General features: G+C 35.8%; 1 protein-coding gene across 5 annotated transcripts in view; it reads left to right on the top strand.

The window, feature by feature from the left end:
* Positions 1-13,210, top strand: part of PPP3CA (protein phosphatase 3 catalytic subunit alpha) — a 335,211-nt gene extending 322,001 nt beyond the window's left edge. For 3 of the 5 annotated variants that reach the window (XM_055296907.2, XM_055296904.2, XM_055296908.2), the window contains exons 12-14: positions 4,281-4,378; positions 7,435-7,464; positions 10,579-13,210. In XM_055296907.2, coding sequence (XP_055152882.1) covers positions 4,281-4,378; positions 7,435-7,464; positions 10,579-10,775 — 325 coding nt within the window. In that variant the 3' untranslated portion in view covers positions 10,776-13,210. The remainder of the gene's footprint in view (positions 1-4,280; positions 4,379-7,434; positions 7,465-10,578) is intronic. The other 2 variants (XM_055296905.2, XM_055296909.2) reach the window with 1 other exon arrangement.
* The last annotated feature ends 308 nt before the right edge of the window (positions 13,211-13,518 follow it).

Below are 13,518 nucleotides of genomic sequence, written 5' to 3' on the forward strand. Positions count from 1 at the left end.
AAAAATTAGCTGGGCATGGTGGCAGGCGCCTGTAATCCCAGCTACTCGGGAGGCTGAGGCAGGAGAATGACATGAACCCGGGAGGCAGAGCTTGCAGTTAGCCAAGATTGCAGCACTGCACTCCAGCCTGGGCAGCAGAGCAAGACTCCATCAAAAAAGAAAGAAAGAAAGAAAGAGAGAGAGAGGGAGAGAGAGGGGGAGAGAGAGAGAAAGAAAGACAGATGCAGACGAGAGTAAACAACACAGAGACAAGAGTACAGCAGTGTAAGCTGATGGTCTTGCTAAAGGATAGCATGAAAAGTGAGAGGAGGAAAATAAAAATTCTTCAGAACATTGCTTTCCAATAGAAATAAAATGTGAGCCACATCCGTCATTTTAAATTTTCTAGAAACCACAGTAAAAGGGGTAGAAACAGAAACAAAAGAAATTATTAATTTTTATAATACAGTCTGTGTAACACAAATATCCAAAATTTTATCATTTTGACATTTGATCAATTCAATATAACACTTATTAAAGGGACATTTTCTATTCTTATATTTGTACTACATCTTTGAAATCCCATGTGTATTTTACACTTACAGCACATCTTAATTCTATTCTTATATTTGTACTACATCTTTGAAATCCCATGTGTATTTTACACTTACAGCACATCTTAATTCGACTAGTCATGTCTCAGGTGGTTAACAGCCACATGTAACTGGGGCCTACATATTAGAAAACACAGATCTGGAGATAGAAGAAAAAGATCAGCCTAGGAACTGAAGATGTCAGAGAAGGAGAAGGAGAAGGAGAAGCAGGAGAAAAAAGCATTACAACACCTAGGGCAAAGAGTCTTTCGGGAAGGAGGGTATGGTCATCAGAAGAAATTACTGCAGAGCTATCAGTTTGAATGAGAATTCAGCAGAGAGAGTTGAAATTGAAAAATGAAGAAGCTGCTAGAAACCTTTGAGGGCATGGCCTCCATGTGAGGCAGGAATGGCAGTCACAATTAAGGGAAGTAAGGAATGTGGTTGAACAAGAAAGAAAAAAAGAGCAAGGAAGGAAGGAAAATGACCATCTTCTACGCTGGGGCTTTTGTAACAGTGTATCATTTAATCTTCATGGAAATCCCATAATTACAGTTGTGATTTTATAGATAAGGAAACTGAAGCCCAAGAAAGTTAAATGATGTCCCAACATCAGTCTTATGACTGAAATGTTAGCCTGAGTGTGACCCCCACAAAGATGTGATTTCCCAAAAAGATCTTCCTACTGTTGGTACAAAATTAAAATTTTGAAGATTAAAAAGAATACTTCAGATTACCGGAAAAGTTTTGTAGGTAAAAAGCTAATAATTTACTTGGCTTTCTCAGAGCATTATGGGTTGTAATTTTTTTTTTTTTATGAGTCCCATGTTTTAGAGGGGGTTTTGTTTTTTTGTTTTTTGTTTTGTTTTTGAGACAGTCTCACTCTTTCGCTCTGGCTGGAGTACAGTGGCATGATCTCTGCTCACTGCAACCTCCACCTCCTGGATTCAAGCAATTCTCATGTCTCAGCCTCCCAAGTAGCTGCGATTACAAGAGCACGCCATCACACCCGACTAATTTTTATATATTTTTTAGTAGAGACAAGGTTTCACCATGTTGGCCAGGCTGGTCTCAAACTCCTGGTCTCAAGTGATCTGCCCAGCTCTGCCTCCCAAAATGCTGGAATTATAGGTGTGAGCCACGGTGCCCAGCCAGAGTCCCATGTTTAATACAGGATTTGACACCAAGATTCTATATGTAGGAATTATAATCATTCATGAGACAAAAGCCATATTTTGAATATGAATGTAAAGGAAAATTGTGTTCATTCTTTAGAGGTACTCCCAATTTTCCCAAATCATATTATCATTCAATATATTTCTTCATGGGACCTCTAGTGGTTTGACAGACCACAGAAGCTTAAAAAGTTTGAAATACCTGCATGAAAATAAACAATAATTAATTATCTCAAACCTATTATTTTTAAGTAAACTTTGCAGTAGAGGATACAGAAATCTAAAATATGGATTAACATTTCCATTCTCCATTCAACTTTTACTGTTTTATTTTTGGCAAATATATTTGAAATGTGAGCTATGTACCAGGTACTGTTCTAGTCTGGGTGCTGTGGCTGCAGCAGTGATTAAAGCAGACAAGAACCCCTGCTCTCATGAGGCTTGTCTAGCTGGGGGAGGGGTTGGGGGCGTGGCGGGAGGGGAATGGAGTGGACAGGAGACCAGAAATAAGCAAGTAAACACACTGCATCGTTTTTCAGGGGTGATAAGTACCTTAGATAAAAATAAAATAGACAAAGGGAGAAAGAGTAGAGAAAGGGATTATTATTATTTTAAATGGCATTCCTAAGGAAGTTCTTGCTTAGAAGGCGATATTGGAGCAAAGATTAGAAGGCAGAGTGGGAGTGAGCCGCACAGATGCCAGGGCAGGAGGATGACAAAGAAAGTGCAGCGCCCCTCGGTGGAGTGTGCTGGGTATGTCTAAGGAAAGTAGACATTGGTAGGAAATGTTGACCAAGAGATGGATGCGAACAGGAGAGCGTGGGGTAGCTGTTTATTTTAAGGCCTTTGTGAAACCTCCCTTTCACCCATCAGGAGAGGAGAAGCCATTAGAGAGTTCTGAATACACAAGTGACAGGATTTGGCATAGGTATGAAAAGCCTCACCCTGGCTGCCATAGTGAGAACAGCTGTGGGAGGAGGGGGCAAGAGTGTGACTTGGATGGAGCAGAGAGACCATTCGGAAGGCTCCTGCAATCCAGGTAGGTGATGCTGGTGGTGAGCAAAAGAAGGAAGACACAGAAGGCTGTATTTTGTATTATTTTATTTGTATGAAATGTCCAAGAGAAACAAATCTACAGAAAGTGACTAGAAGTGATACAGGGCTGAAGGAAATAGGGAGTGACTGCTTAATGGGTATGAAGTTTCTTTTGGGGGTAATGAGAATGTTCTAAAGTTGATTATGGTGATGGTTGTACAACTCTGTGAATATATTCAAGACCATTGATTGATTGAATCCTAACACTTCTTTAGGTTAATTCTGTGCCAAGTTTATATGTCAACAAAGCTGTTGTCAGAAGAGATGCGGTAGTAGCCTTGTGAGAATTGGTTAAACTAGAAATATTTTGAGGGTAGAGCCCTCAATTTTTGCTGCGACAATGGATATGGAATTAGGATGAAAAGAGTTAAAGAGTGATCCTTTACTCTTAAGTAACTAAAAGATGGGATTGCTAATTTCTGAGTTGAAGACAGCAGGTTTGGGGAGAAGTTCAGGAATTCTGTTTGAGTCATGTGCGACACCTTCGTAAAAATTTGGAGTAGATAATTCTACATACTAAACTCTTTCCCTGTGTGTGTGTGTGTGTGTGTATACACACAAATATATGTATGTGTGTGTATATGTGTATATATACAATTTGTATTTTAAAGACTTTTTTCTGGTTATGTAGGATTGCAATATCGCTATGTGGAAAGAGTGAGTGGTTATTTAGTCATGGTTATTTAATTATGAGGGTTTAACAATTCAAAATGATTAATAGTGTCAAGTAATTAATAAATATAATTAAAATAATGATGTACTTAAAACTGATTGTAAAACAATTGTCATGCTGAGTAAGAAAATAATTTTATATTAGCAAATCAGTGGGGAAAGTGACTGAAAAAAGAAAAAGCTGGGAAATTTTACCAGTAGGTTTATTGGCTACTTGCCATTATTTAATGTGTTTTTCATGTAACATCTAAATTACTAAATTCCTTAATTTCTAAAAGTCCACTGAATGTAATTCCTGATTCCCTAATCCACAAATCGTATTTTTTTTCAATCTCCATATGCTCTGTTTTTTTATTCTGTCAAATCAAATCACTTCCACTTATTTTTGCTGAGCCTTGGCTGAAAAACTTAGCATCAGCATTCTCTATGGCTCACTTTTAACATACAGAATGCACAACAAACACTTTGTATTGAGATGCCTGATTGCAGAATCAAAATGGTTTTCTCTATCTTCAATACTCAAAAGAAACAGAACCTCCCTAATTAATTGGATAATGTAAACTTTATTGTAGTAATCGTTTATGGAACATTACTAGTATATAAATAAATTAAAATAAAGAAGTATGTTAAAAAAAATTTTTAAAAAAGATCCAGAGAGCCAAGATAGAGGGAAATGTGGGTTCTTATATGCATTTTTTTCCTTTGAGTCATTTCTTTTTCACAAAAGAAATTAAAAGTTAATGTCACCCCTCATTATGCCTTCCAGAGAAGAGAGTGAGAGTGTGCTGACGCTGAAAGGCTTGACCCCAACTGGCATGCTCCCCAGCGGAGTACTTTCTGGAGGGAAGCAAACCCTGCAAAGCGGTAAGCAGGCTGATGGGTATGACTGTGTGCCGGGGCATCGCAGTCAGCTGTGTCATTAGAGCCCTGAAGATTTATTCATTCATTTAAGCTCTGTCTTGGTCTTCAGTTCTTCTTCTCAGCTGGCAGAAGGGCTGAAACCCCAATCAGTTTGATCAGTCATGTCCAATATAATAGCTCCCTCATTCTCTGGAATGTGGTCTTTACTCCACCTTTCCCCCATTCCCTCATTCACATGTTAATCTACATATTCAGCCTAGCTACGGGACAACTCATTTAGGTTGCCTACATGCACAATAGGTTTGACTACTTTGAGCCACTCCGTTTTCCAAAACAACTTTTTAATTACATTTTTAATAAGTTTTCTGGTTATCTGTTTGTTTAATTTATGAGATAACACATACACACACAAACACTAAAATATCTGTAAGTCTAGATTTTAAGGAGATGAATTCATTATCCTCTTGAATGGAAATTGGAAGCCATTTGTGTCTTTTCTCTGATTTATCAATTGAAAACAAGAGACTGAGTAGAACCACATTTTATTTTTGAAAAGAGAGTAACATTTCCTTTATAATACAGATTTTGTGTTAATTTTAGTGTAGCTTTCTAGACCTGTGCCGTCCAACAGAGCTCTTTGTGATGGTGGAAATTTCTGTATCTATACAGAAGCCACATATGACTGTTGAGCATATAGGGAATATAACCAAGAAACTAAATGTTTTCTTTTATCTAATTTGTATTAAATTTAATTTAAATAAGCCAGGAGGCTAGTGGCTACCATGTTAGCAGCACAGTCCTATATATTCTTTCACTTTTGTTACATTTGTTACCAATTTTAACTACTATTATTATTACATACAGTACAGTTTTAACAATAGGAAATTGCTATTAGATGAGGCTTCAACAGAAAAAAATTAAAATGAAAATATGCTATAACATTTTTCAAAACATTCTCGGCCTCTTGCTTATTTTCCTGTATCTTTCCTTGAATCTTTTTTGTATTTTCTTTTCTGTCCCTGCCCTTCAACCTAGAAGACTCACTATTCTCATTTATATTATTCAATAAACGTCTACATGAAGAGTAATGATCAACTTCATGAATATAGTATTGCTGAATGATCACATCATGGCTGCATCACATTAATTGTCTTTATTTTCAGATGAATATATTCCAAATCAGTGTCTTTTGAGTTTTTACAAAAAGACAAAAATTTTTAAATGAAGGTAGGAAGATACATAGTATTGAGAAGTAAACGTCCCCTTTAAATTTACAGCTAGGAATTATTTGAACAACTTTAAAAAAAAAACACAAAAGCTTTTCTACCAAATTAAATATCTTACCAAAACATTAGCATAAATGGATCATTTACATGTCCAAAATGTACCATCTACCTAACTGACTGAAATCTAGTTTCTGATAAGCACATTTTAAGGCACAGCAAGTGTATTATCAGAAACTGTGGGCTTTAGAACACATTTAATAGTGTTCATTTAACATTTGCTTTAGAACATTTGATAGTGGGCAGTACATAGTTCTAATATGTCAGTGCTGATGTGATTCTGGATGTTTTGCTTTACTTTTAAACTTACATTACTTATGTTTTTCCAGTTCTTTGTTTCATTTCCAGATTTTCACTTGTGTTTTTACTTAGGTTATTCGGTTTTATTTTATTTTAAATCCATTGGTTTGTGTTTTTCTATGGTTGAACCTACACACAAACACACATACACATAAAAGACATACGGGTTGGAACCTTTCTATATGGGTTTGAAAACTTACTATATATTTTAAACCACATATATTGATACAACTCCAAAATGTATTGCCTGATGCCCTTCAATTTGTCTAAAAGGGTAAACTACTTAGAGCTTTGCTATGTACTCTCTCTCCATGGTGATAACCATTCTCCATTTTTATCATAAGGAATCTAGAATTCACCATAAGTAAGTTATAGTGCACATTTTGCAGTTGCTGTAGTTTTAAAATCTTGAATTATAAGAAAAATGCAAATTAAAGTCAAGGGGTAGAATTTTAATATTAAACATTTTGGAGTTACAGAGAAGTTTTGCATTTTAAGATTTAATTAGGGAAGTATAAACTAACCTTAATAACATAGAAAGACTCATATACTTAACATAGCGAAAGTTTAGACCCTAACCTTATTACAAAAATTGCTGATAAAGCAGTGGGCTTTTCAAGTTCTGCCTCTGAAATATGCTGTTTCTGTATATTCAGTATTTAGGCTGCCTATTCTTTAAAATGCTGATAGAATTATTGCCACTACTGGCACGTTACTACTTGATTTGTAATATTTTAAGAATTTTACTTCCAAAAAGGATATTCCACTATGGAAAAGAAAACATAATTGGGTTTGCTGGAAAAAGAAGTCTAGATTATATCATTCGTTTCCTTTTTTCTTTTTCCTTCACCCTCTTCCTACCCACCGACCCCCAAATCTAGTAATGCCTGATGTGTTTAGCTTTAAAGAGTCACATGCATTATCGCCTTAGACACCCTGACTTTTATTTTTCCTTTAAATTTGAATCTCCCTGCTTTTCCATCACATCAGGAAATAGTGCTATTTAATATTAAATAGTGTGAATGATCCCACTGATACTGTGGCACTGCTTCAAATTCTGCCATTTCGTCTGGCATTTTAAAACTAAATCACCAAGCATAGCAGAGGTTATATAGTATTCTGTGTGAGTCAGAAGCACAGTTGAGATTTACATGATCTCTTATAATTCAGTCCATGTAAAAGAAATTTTCCTAAGTGTTTTCCTAAAGGGTTAATTGTTTGTTATTTATTTAGTGGGCAAAAACCAAAGCATTTAATTCAGATAGGCATATCCAGCTCATAAATTGAATTTATAATTTCTGTGGCATTTTTTTTGTTTGTTTTTAGCATTTCTTTTTTGTTGTCTGTGCCAGAATCTAGCACTTATAGGAACATTAGTTCTCTTAGCTCCTTTGATGGTCACTGATTTGTTCTTAGAGTTAAAAAATCCTCTGCTCATTTTTCTCATTCATTTTGCACCCCCTTTCTTCTCTTCAGCTACTGTTGAGGCTATTGAGGCTGATGAAGGTAAATTGGCCAGTCCCCTTTCTGTTGTACCTGCAACAGATAAGGGCTCTGCTGGGTGTATTCATTTTTTTGCTGTAGCTTGTACAGAGTGTGTGGGTGTTGAGCTAACAGTTGTGGCTCAGTATTAACCAAAATGTTCTTGCTTTAAAGGGGAAAATGTCCTTCTATGGTTTGTTTGTTTGTTTCTTTCCCTTAAAGCTATGTTTGACTTTTGTATATGATGAATAGTATAATCACAGAAAACAAAAGGATTATATATTTTGAATGATGTGGGGTGGGGGTTATGGCAGCTGTTTTGACCAGTAGCTTATAAAATAATAATCTTTGAGCTGAACCATGTCCCTCCCTCAAATCACTTTCAGGCAGCACTGAAGAGAATAAAAATAGCCATCATCTTAATTCTAGTCTTGAGAAGTTTGTAGCCAAAGGAAAAAAATGTTCATTTAAATAGTGCTTTGTTGTAGTTCAACATTAATTTGTATCTCTAAAAAATATTCCAACATGAGACAGCTGTATATGAGATGAACAGTTCTGGTAATCTTAAATCAAATTGTAACCTACTGGTATTTGTATGAGAATTAACACCAGCAAAATATTATAAAAAGTTCACAAGCATCTAGTGGCTGTGGAAGTGGCCGATAATGAGAATAGCAAGTATCAAGTAGCACTCAATTGATGAATGTGTACTGAGAGTCTGCTTTGTGCCAGGCACTGTACTAGGAGCTGCAGCGGACATCAACAAGTGTCCATCTCCAGCTGTGTTCTAGCACTCCTCAAGGACAGTAGAGTCGACCCTGTAGTATTTGCTTTTTACTTGACTGTTTTTTAAATATATAGTTATAAGAGAACTGCATATCAAAATAGTTCTTAAATATTATACATACCATATCCTTTGGAAATTTCAAAAATAATAATTTGAAGTTCCCCTTTAAAACAAAATTCTTCAGTTGTATTTTGTTCTTGCAAGGTAACTTTTTTGTTTTTCTCAAAATTATGTGCATATGGTCCTTTGGTATAATATAAAAAGTGCCACTTTAGACTCTTCCAATTTGTACATGATTTGGATATGGTAGGGGAAACAGTAGCACTGTAAGAGAAAATACAACTGCTTCCTAAATAGCAGCGAATAAACTGCTATTTATGTGGGAATTCTCTATTCCTCTTGGCAAATTCTAATCTGCAGTGTGCATTCTTGTTGATAGTTTGGCTGTTTTCTGTGGTTTCTGTGACTCTGTGTTGTGTTAAGTATACTACCAATGTAAATTGCTAATACCCATTGTCTGACCAGCAACTACAGCAGAGCACATTCTTCCATACCAGGATGACAAAAATGAATAGAAATGGAGCCCCATTCCAGAAGTATCCATTGTTCTAGCTAGATTTTTAATTTTAACACTCCCACCCTATTGGCTTATAAAGCCTAGAAATTTCACTTTTACCATTTAAATTAACTAAATCATTTCATAAATGATGATGACAAACTTTTATACCTGTTATGATGAAATTATATTCACAGTAGTCTAAAAAAAACAGTAGAGTACCACCTCATGCTATTCTTTTGTATTTCAAAATAATTGAGTTAGTTTTCAGGGTGGGTGCTCGTTAGACAGCTCTATTATTTTGCAATTTATTACTAAATTAGAGAAGAATTAACAAGCTTTGCTTTGGGCCTTGGTCTTTCCCCATTTCCCCATCTTATTCCTCTCACAGTTGACTAATCACCATTATGCTAACCTTTAAAATGCAGAGGGGGGAAAAAACTATTTCTCATCTTTTAATGAGTATTGAAACAACTGTGTATATCTTTTAGGAATCTCATCCATACTAATAAAAGGCACTGCACATTTGTGTAGGAGTGGCTGGTAAAGTTTCAGCTTGAAACTGCTTTCCTTTTTTTTTTTTCCCCCAAATAAGGTTGGGAGGATAAAGGTACCATGAAATTATCCTTAATCAGCCGTGGTGATGCAGCCCAATTGAGCATTGGTGATTGGCCCTGAAATATCTGGCTTGCACTTCACCAGGGAGTAAAGCAAACTGATGTCATTGGTTCCCCATTTATGTGTTTTATTTGCAGCTCACCAGTTGGTGTACTCACTGAAGAAATCATTAAGGTTTTTGTACAAATGCCTTACCTATCTCTGTAGCGCACTAAAGATTACTTTTTTAAAAAATCAAATATCATTCCCACTTTGAGAATTCCATGTTTTAATTGAATAGGACCAAAACCAGTTCAATTCATTTTTGCTAAATATTGTGAAAGGCATTTTTTTCCTTGTTATTATTTAACCATCACTTACATCTACATTGATCTACTGAGTTTTTCTTTCATTTAGGCAGTAATGGATACCAGATGAACATCAGTTTGACCTGTTCACTGCTGAAGGGCAGACAATACGTTTCTACCTAGTGATCTTCTTGATTTTTTTTTTTTTTTAGTTTCTCTTACCTTGTCACTCACTCCACATGCTTCCAAAGTTAAGTGGAGACAGGAGTTTATAATTTCATTTTTTTCATGTCATCATTGAGTTGCTTGTCAAGAAGTTCTTTCTGGGATTCTGAGATGGCATGGAAATGCCCCGGTTAATTCCTTTCCTAGCTCCTTGTAGCTCCTGCTTTAAGCCCTTTGCTAGGTTTTTAGGTATAGCAGACATACTGATTCCACTGAATTTGCCATTACCTAGCACAATGGAAGAATACAAAGAGGGACATGCTGCAGCCTGTCTAGGTTAAGATGTTTGATGCAGTAATCATGCTAATGATGTGGCCAGTTGATGCTGCTTCTAGAGGCTTGTCCCTGAAAGCAGCTTTCCTCTTAACATGTCCACTTTGGATTTCTTTGATCTAAACTTTCATGAAGACAGGAGAAATGCTTACATCTTAATAACTTCAAGAGGACATTTTGGTTGGCAAGAGACATTGGCTGTTTTCAAACCTTTGGTTACCTCCGAGTATGGTAAGGAGTCTGTTGTGTGGTGTGCAGGTCCCGTCACTTTGTTCTTCACTGAAGGATTCCCTCTCACTGAGAAATCTCTAACATCACCTGCTGCAACAGCTGTGCCCTTTGTTTTCCTTTGGATAATCCTGTTTTTCTTTTTTTAATGATTTTCTGTTTAGCTATCAAAGGATTTTCACCACAACATAAGATCACTAGCTTCGAGGAAGCCAAGGGCTTAGACCGAATTAATGAGAGGATGCCGCCTCGCAGAGATGCCATGCCCTCTGACGCCAACCTTAACTCCATCAACAAGGCTCTCACCTCAGAGACTAACGGCACGGACAGCAATGGCAGTAATAGCAGCAATATTCAGTGACCACTTCCTGTTCACTTTTTTTTTTTTTTTTTTTTTTTGAGCTGCAGGGCATGATGGGGATTGCTGCATATCAGCAGTTGGATGTTCTTGCCTCTGACAGTAGCTTATTTGCTCTGGGGGCCAGGAATTGGATTCAGTTTACACTATCATTAAAAAAGAGGGAGAGAGATAATAAACTATATTTTGGTGGGGATGGTGATTAAACACCTCTTTTGGGTATGCCTTTTAAAAATGCTTATAGAGAAAAAAATTTTAAAAAGAAAGCTAATGCTAGTATATACTGCAATGTTAGGGGAATGAACATGTTTTCCTACTGCATTGGGGACTTCTAGATAGGTTAATGAAAGGCCTTTTATTCTGTTACTGGACATGAAAACTTTGTCTAATTTCTTACTCTATTGTACGTTTACAGTCGCAGCACTAAAAATGGATGACATCATCAAACATTTTTAACAATGATGTACAAACTAAGGACTATTTATTGATAATGTTTTGCTACTCTTGTCAGACAATGGCTATAAACTGAATTAGGCAGTCTTAAAAAAAAAAAAAAAAAAACAGAAAAAGAAAAAAAAGAACGTTGCAAATTTGTTAAAATGCCAAAAAGGACAGTTTAATTTTGTACAGATTATGCTTACCTCAGGTTTCTTTAGTGTGCTTGAATGCCCTTCTTTCCATATAACACTTATCTTATTAATTCGGCAATGGAATATCTTTTCTTTAAGTTTTAAAAAAACTGGAATAATTATATCTATCTTTTTTGCTGTTTATATTTAGGGGTTTTTGTTGATAAAATCAAGTCTTGGTTGTGGCTTGCTGAATTAAATATTTATGAGTGGTGCATTTTTAAGTATAGTGAACAAGACACCATATTAAGTACAGTGATAAAGCATCTATATTCTGTAAAAAAAAAAAAAAAAAAAAATCTGCCTATGCATGTTTTTTAAGAAAAAAAAAAAATGGCTGTATCGGCCTGTATGGGACTGTAATGCGCTTAGTGGTCTGACATATACTGGAAATGTATGTATACTGGCGTACTTTATATTCTCTAAAATGCTTAATGCCTTTGAAATTTTGTAATCAAAAAAAGCTTTGAAAAAATCTAAAGGGGAGAGTATTCTTTAAAGTTTTTAACATAAGCTTGTCAGTGCACATGTAGATGGTTAGCATGTTTAGCAAACCTTGTGAAATTATAATAAGTTTGTAGTTACATGTGAAACTCTAAATGCATGGTAACTGTTAATGTCATAACAGTTTAGTTATTTTGTTCTGTTCTGTCATGTGCCACAAAATATGTACTTTTTTCACTTTTTTCCCTTTGTATATCAGTTACGGGTTACAACTGGTTCATTCTGAAAACAACAACAAAAGTCCATTCATATTTTTTAACAATTGTATAAGTGCCCAAGTAATTCACTACAGCCTAAAGCCTTGCCTTTGTAATTTGACTTCTGACATGTTGGCAATCAAAGCATGCACTTGTAACAATGAAAAAGAAAAAGCATTTTATATTAGTACTCAATAAAATGTGCATGAACTTACAGAATTCTCATCCTTCCACTGAGTCCGCTGAAGGGATTTATGTGCACAACCACCTTGTGTCTTCTAGGTGCTGGCCCACCACCACACATCACAGGCTGATTTCCACAGGCTTCTTCCTAGGGGCCTCGTGATCTGAGGGGTGGTGCCTACTTCCACTGTAAGAATCTTGGTGGATTTGTGTCTCATATCAGATAAGAGAAGTCTATTTAAAGAGCAGATGCCATCTTCCGGCTTCCTCAAGGAGCCAGTTAAGAAACCAGAGCATTCCTTTTTACTGAAAAATAATAAAATTAATTTGTTATCAGGTTGTTTCAGTTGTATTGGATGCCCTATCATCTGCTAAAGCGAAAAGTACTAGGCTACTAAGTGCATTTTCATCACAGAAAAGAGTTGCATTTGTATTAATAAGAAATTTGTATACCCACGCTTCAGCTACTATCTAATCACCCGAAGATTTAAGATACACCAAATTTCAGTTTGTTTGTAACATTGTTCATCTTTAGTGCACTTTGTTTTATATAATAAAGTATGCCTGTTTGTTATATTAAATAATAAGAATATGGCAATTAGCGATATAGCATACCCAAACAAAGATGTTCTAGATATAGTCTGACAAAGACTATCCCAAGTTTATTTTAATGAATTCAGACATTTTTTCCTGTGGATATTTCTCCATCCTAAAAAAAGTGGCAACCAAGGAAAATATTTAGATGCAACTTACTAGAATGATGTGAAAGAAATGGTGATTCTGGTATCATGGTGTTTATTTTCTTTCTTATAACTGCAGAGAAAATATCCTGACTAAAAAAAAATTCATTTTTTTGGATTCTTTTCTTTTACAAATTGTGCTGAGGCAACTATGGCATAGAAATAAACATTTGACATTAAAATAAGCAGTTGATGTGAGTATTGCTTGGTCTTTCTGATCAGTGGTTAGGAAAGTAATACTGTGTATTTTTCCATAAAAGTTTGGTCTCTCAAAAAAAGTTGATAGAGAACTAGTTATTTCTTCAAAAGGGATAACCTTTCCAGACCATCAGTTATTAGGTTTCTCTCCTTCACTTTTGGAGAAACTATAGAATTCTTTAGTTGCTCACACCAGTGTACCTCTGGTTACACACACAGACACAAACATACACAGAAACAACCTCCTGTCCCCCGACCTCCTGCACCCAGTCCCCACGGTGACTTCGCTCTCCTG

This window comes from Symphalangus syndactylus, chromosome 10, assembly GCF_028878055.3.
Source record: "Symphalangus syndactylus isolate Jambi chromosome 10, NHGRI_mSymSyn1-v2.1_pri, whole genome shotgun sequence".
In the NCBI taxonomy this organism is placed as follows: domain Eukaryota; kingdom Metazoa; phylum Chordata; class Mammalia; order Primates; family Hylobatidae; genus Symphalangus; species Symphalangus syndactylus.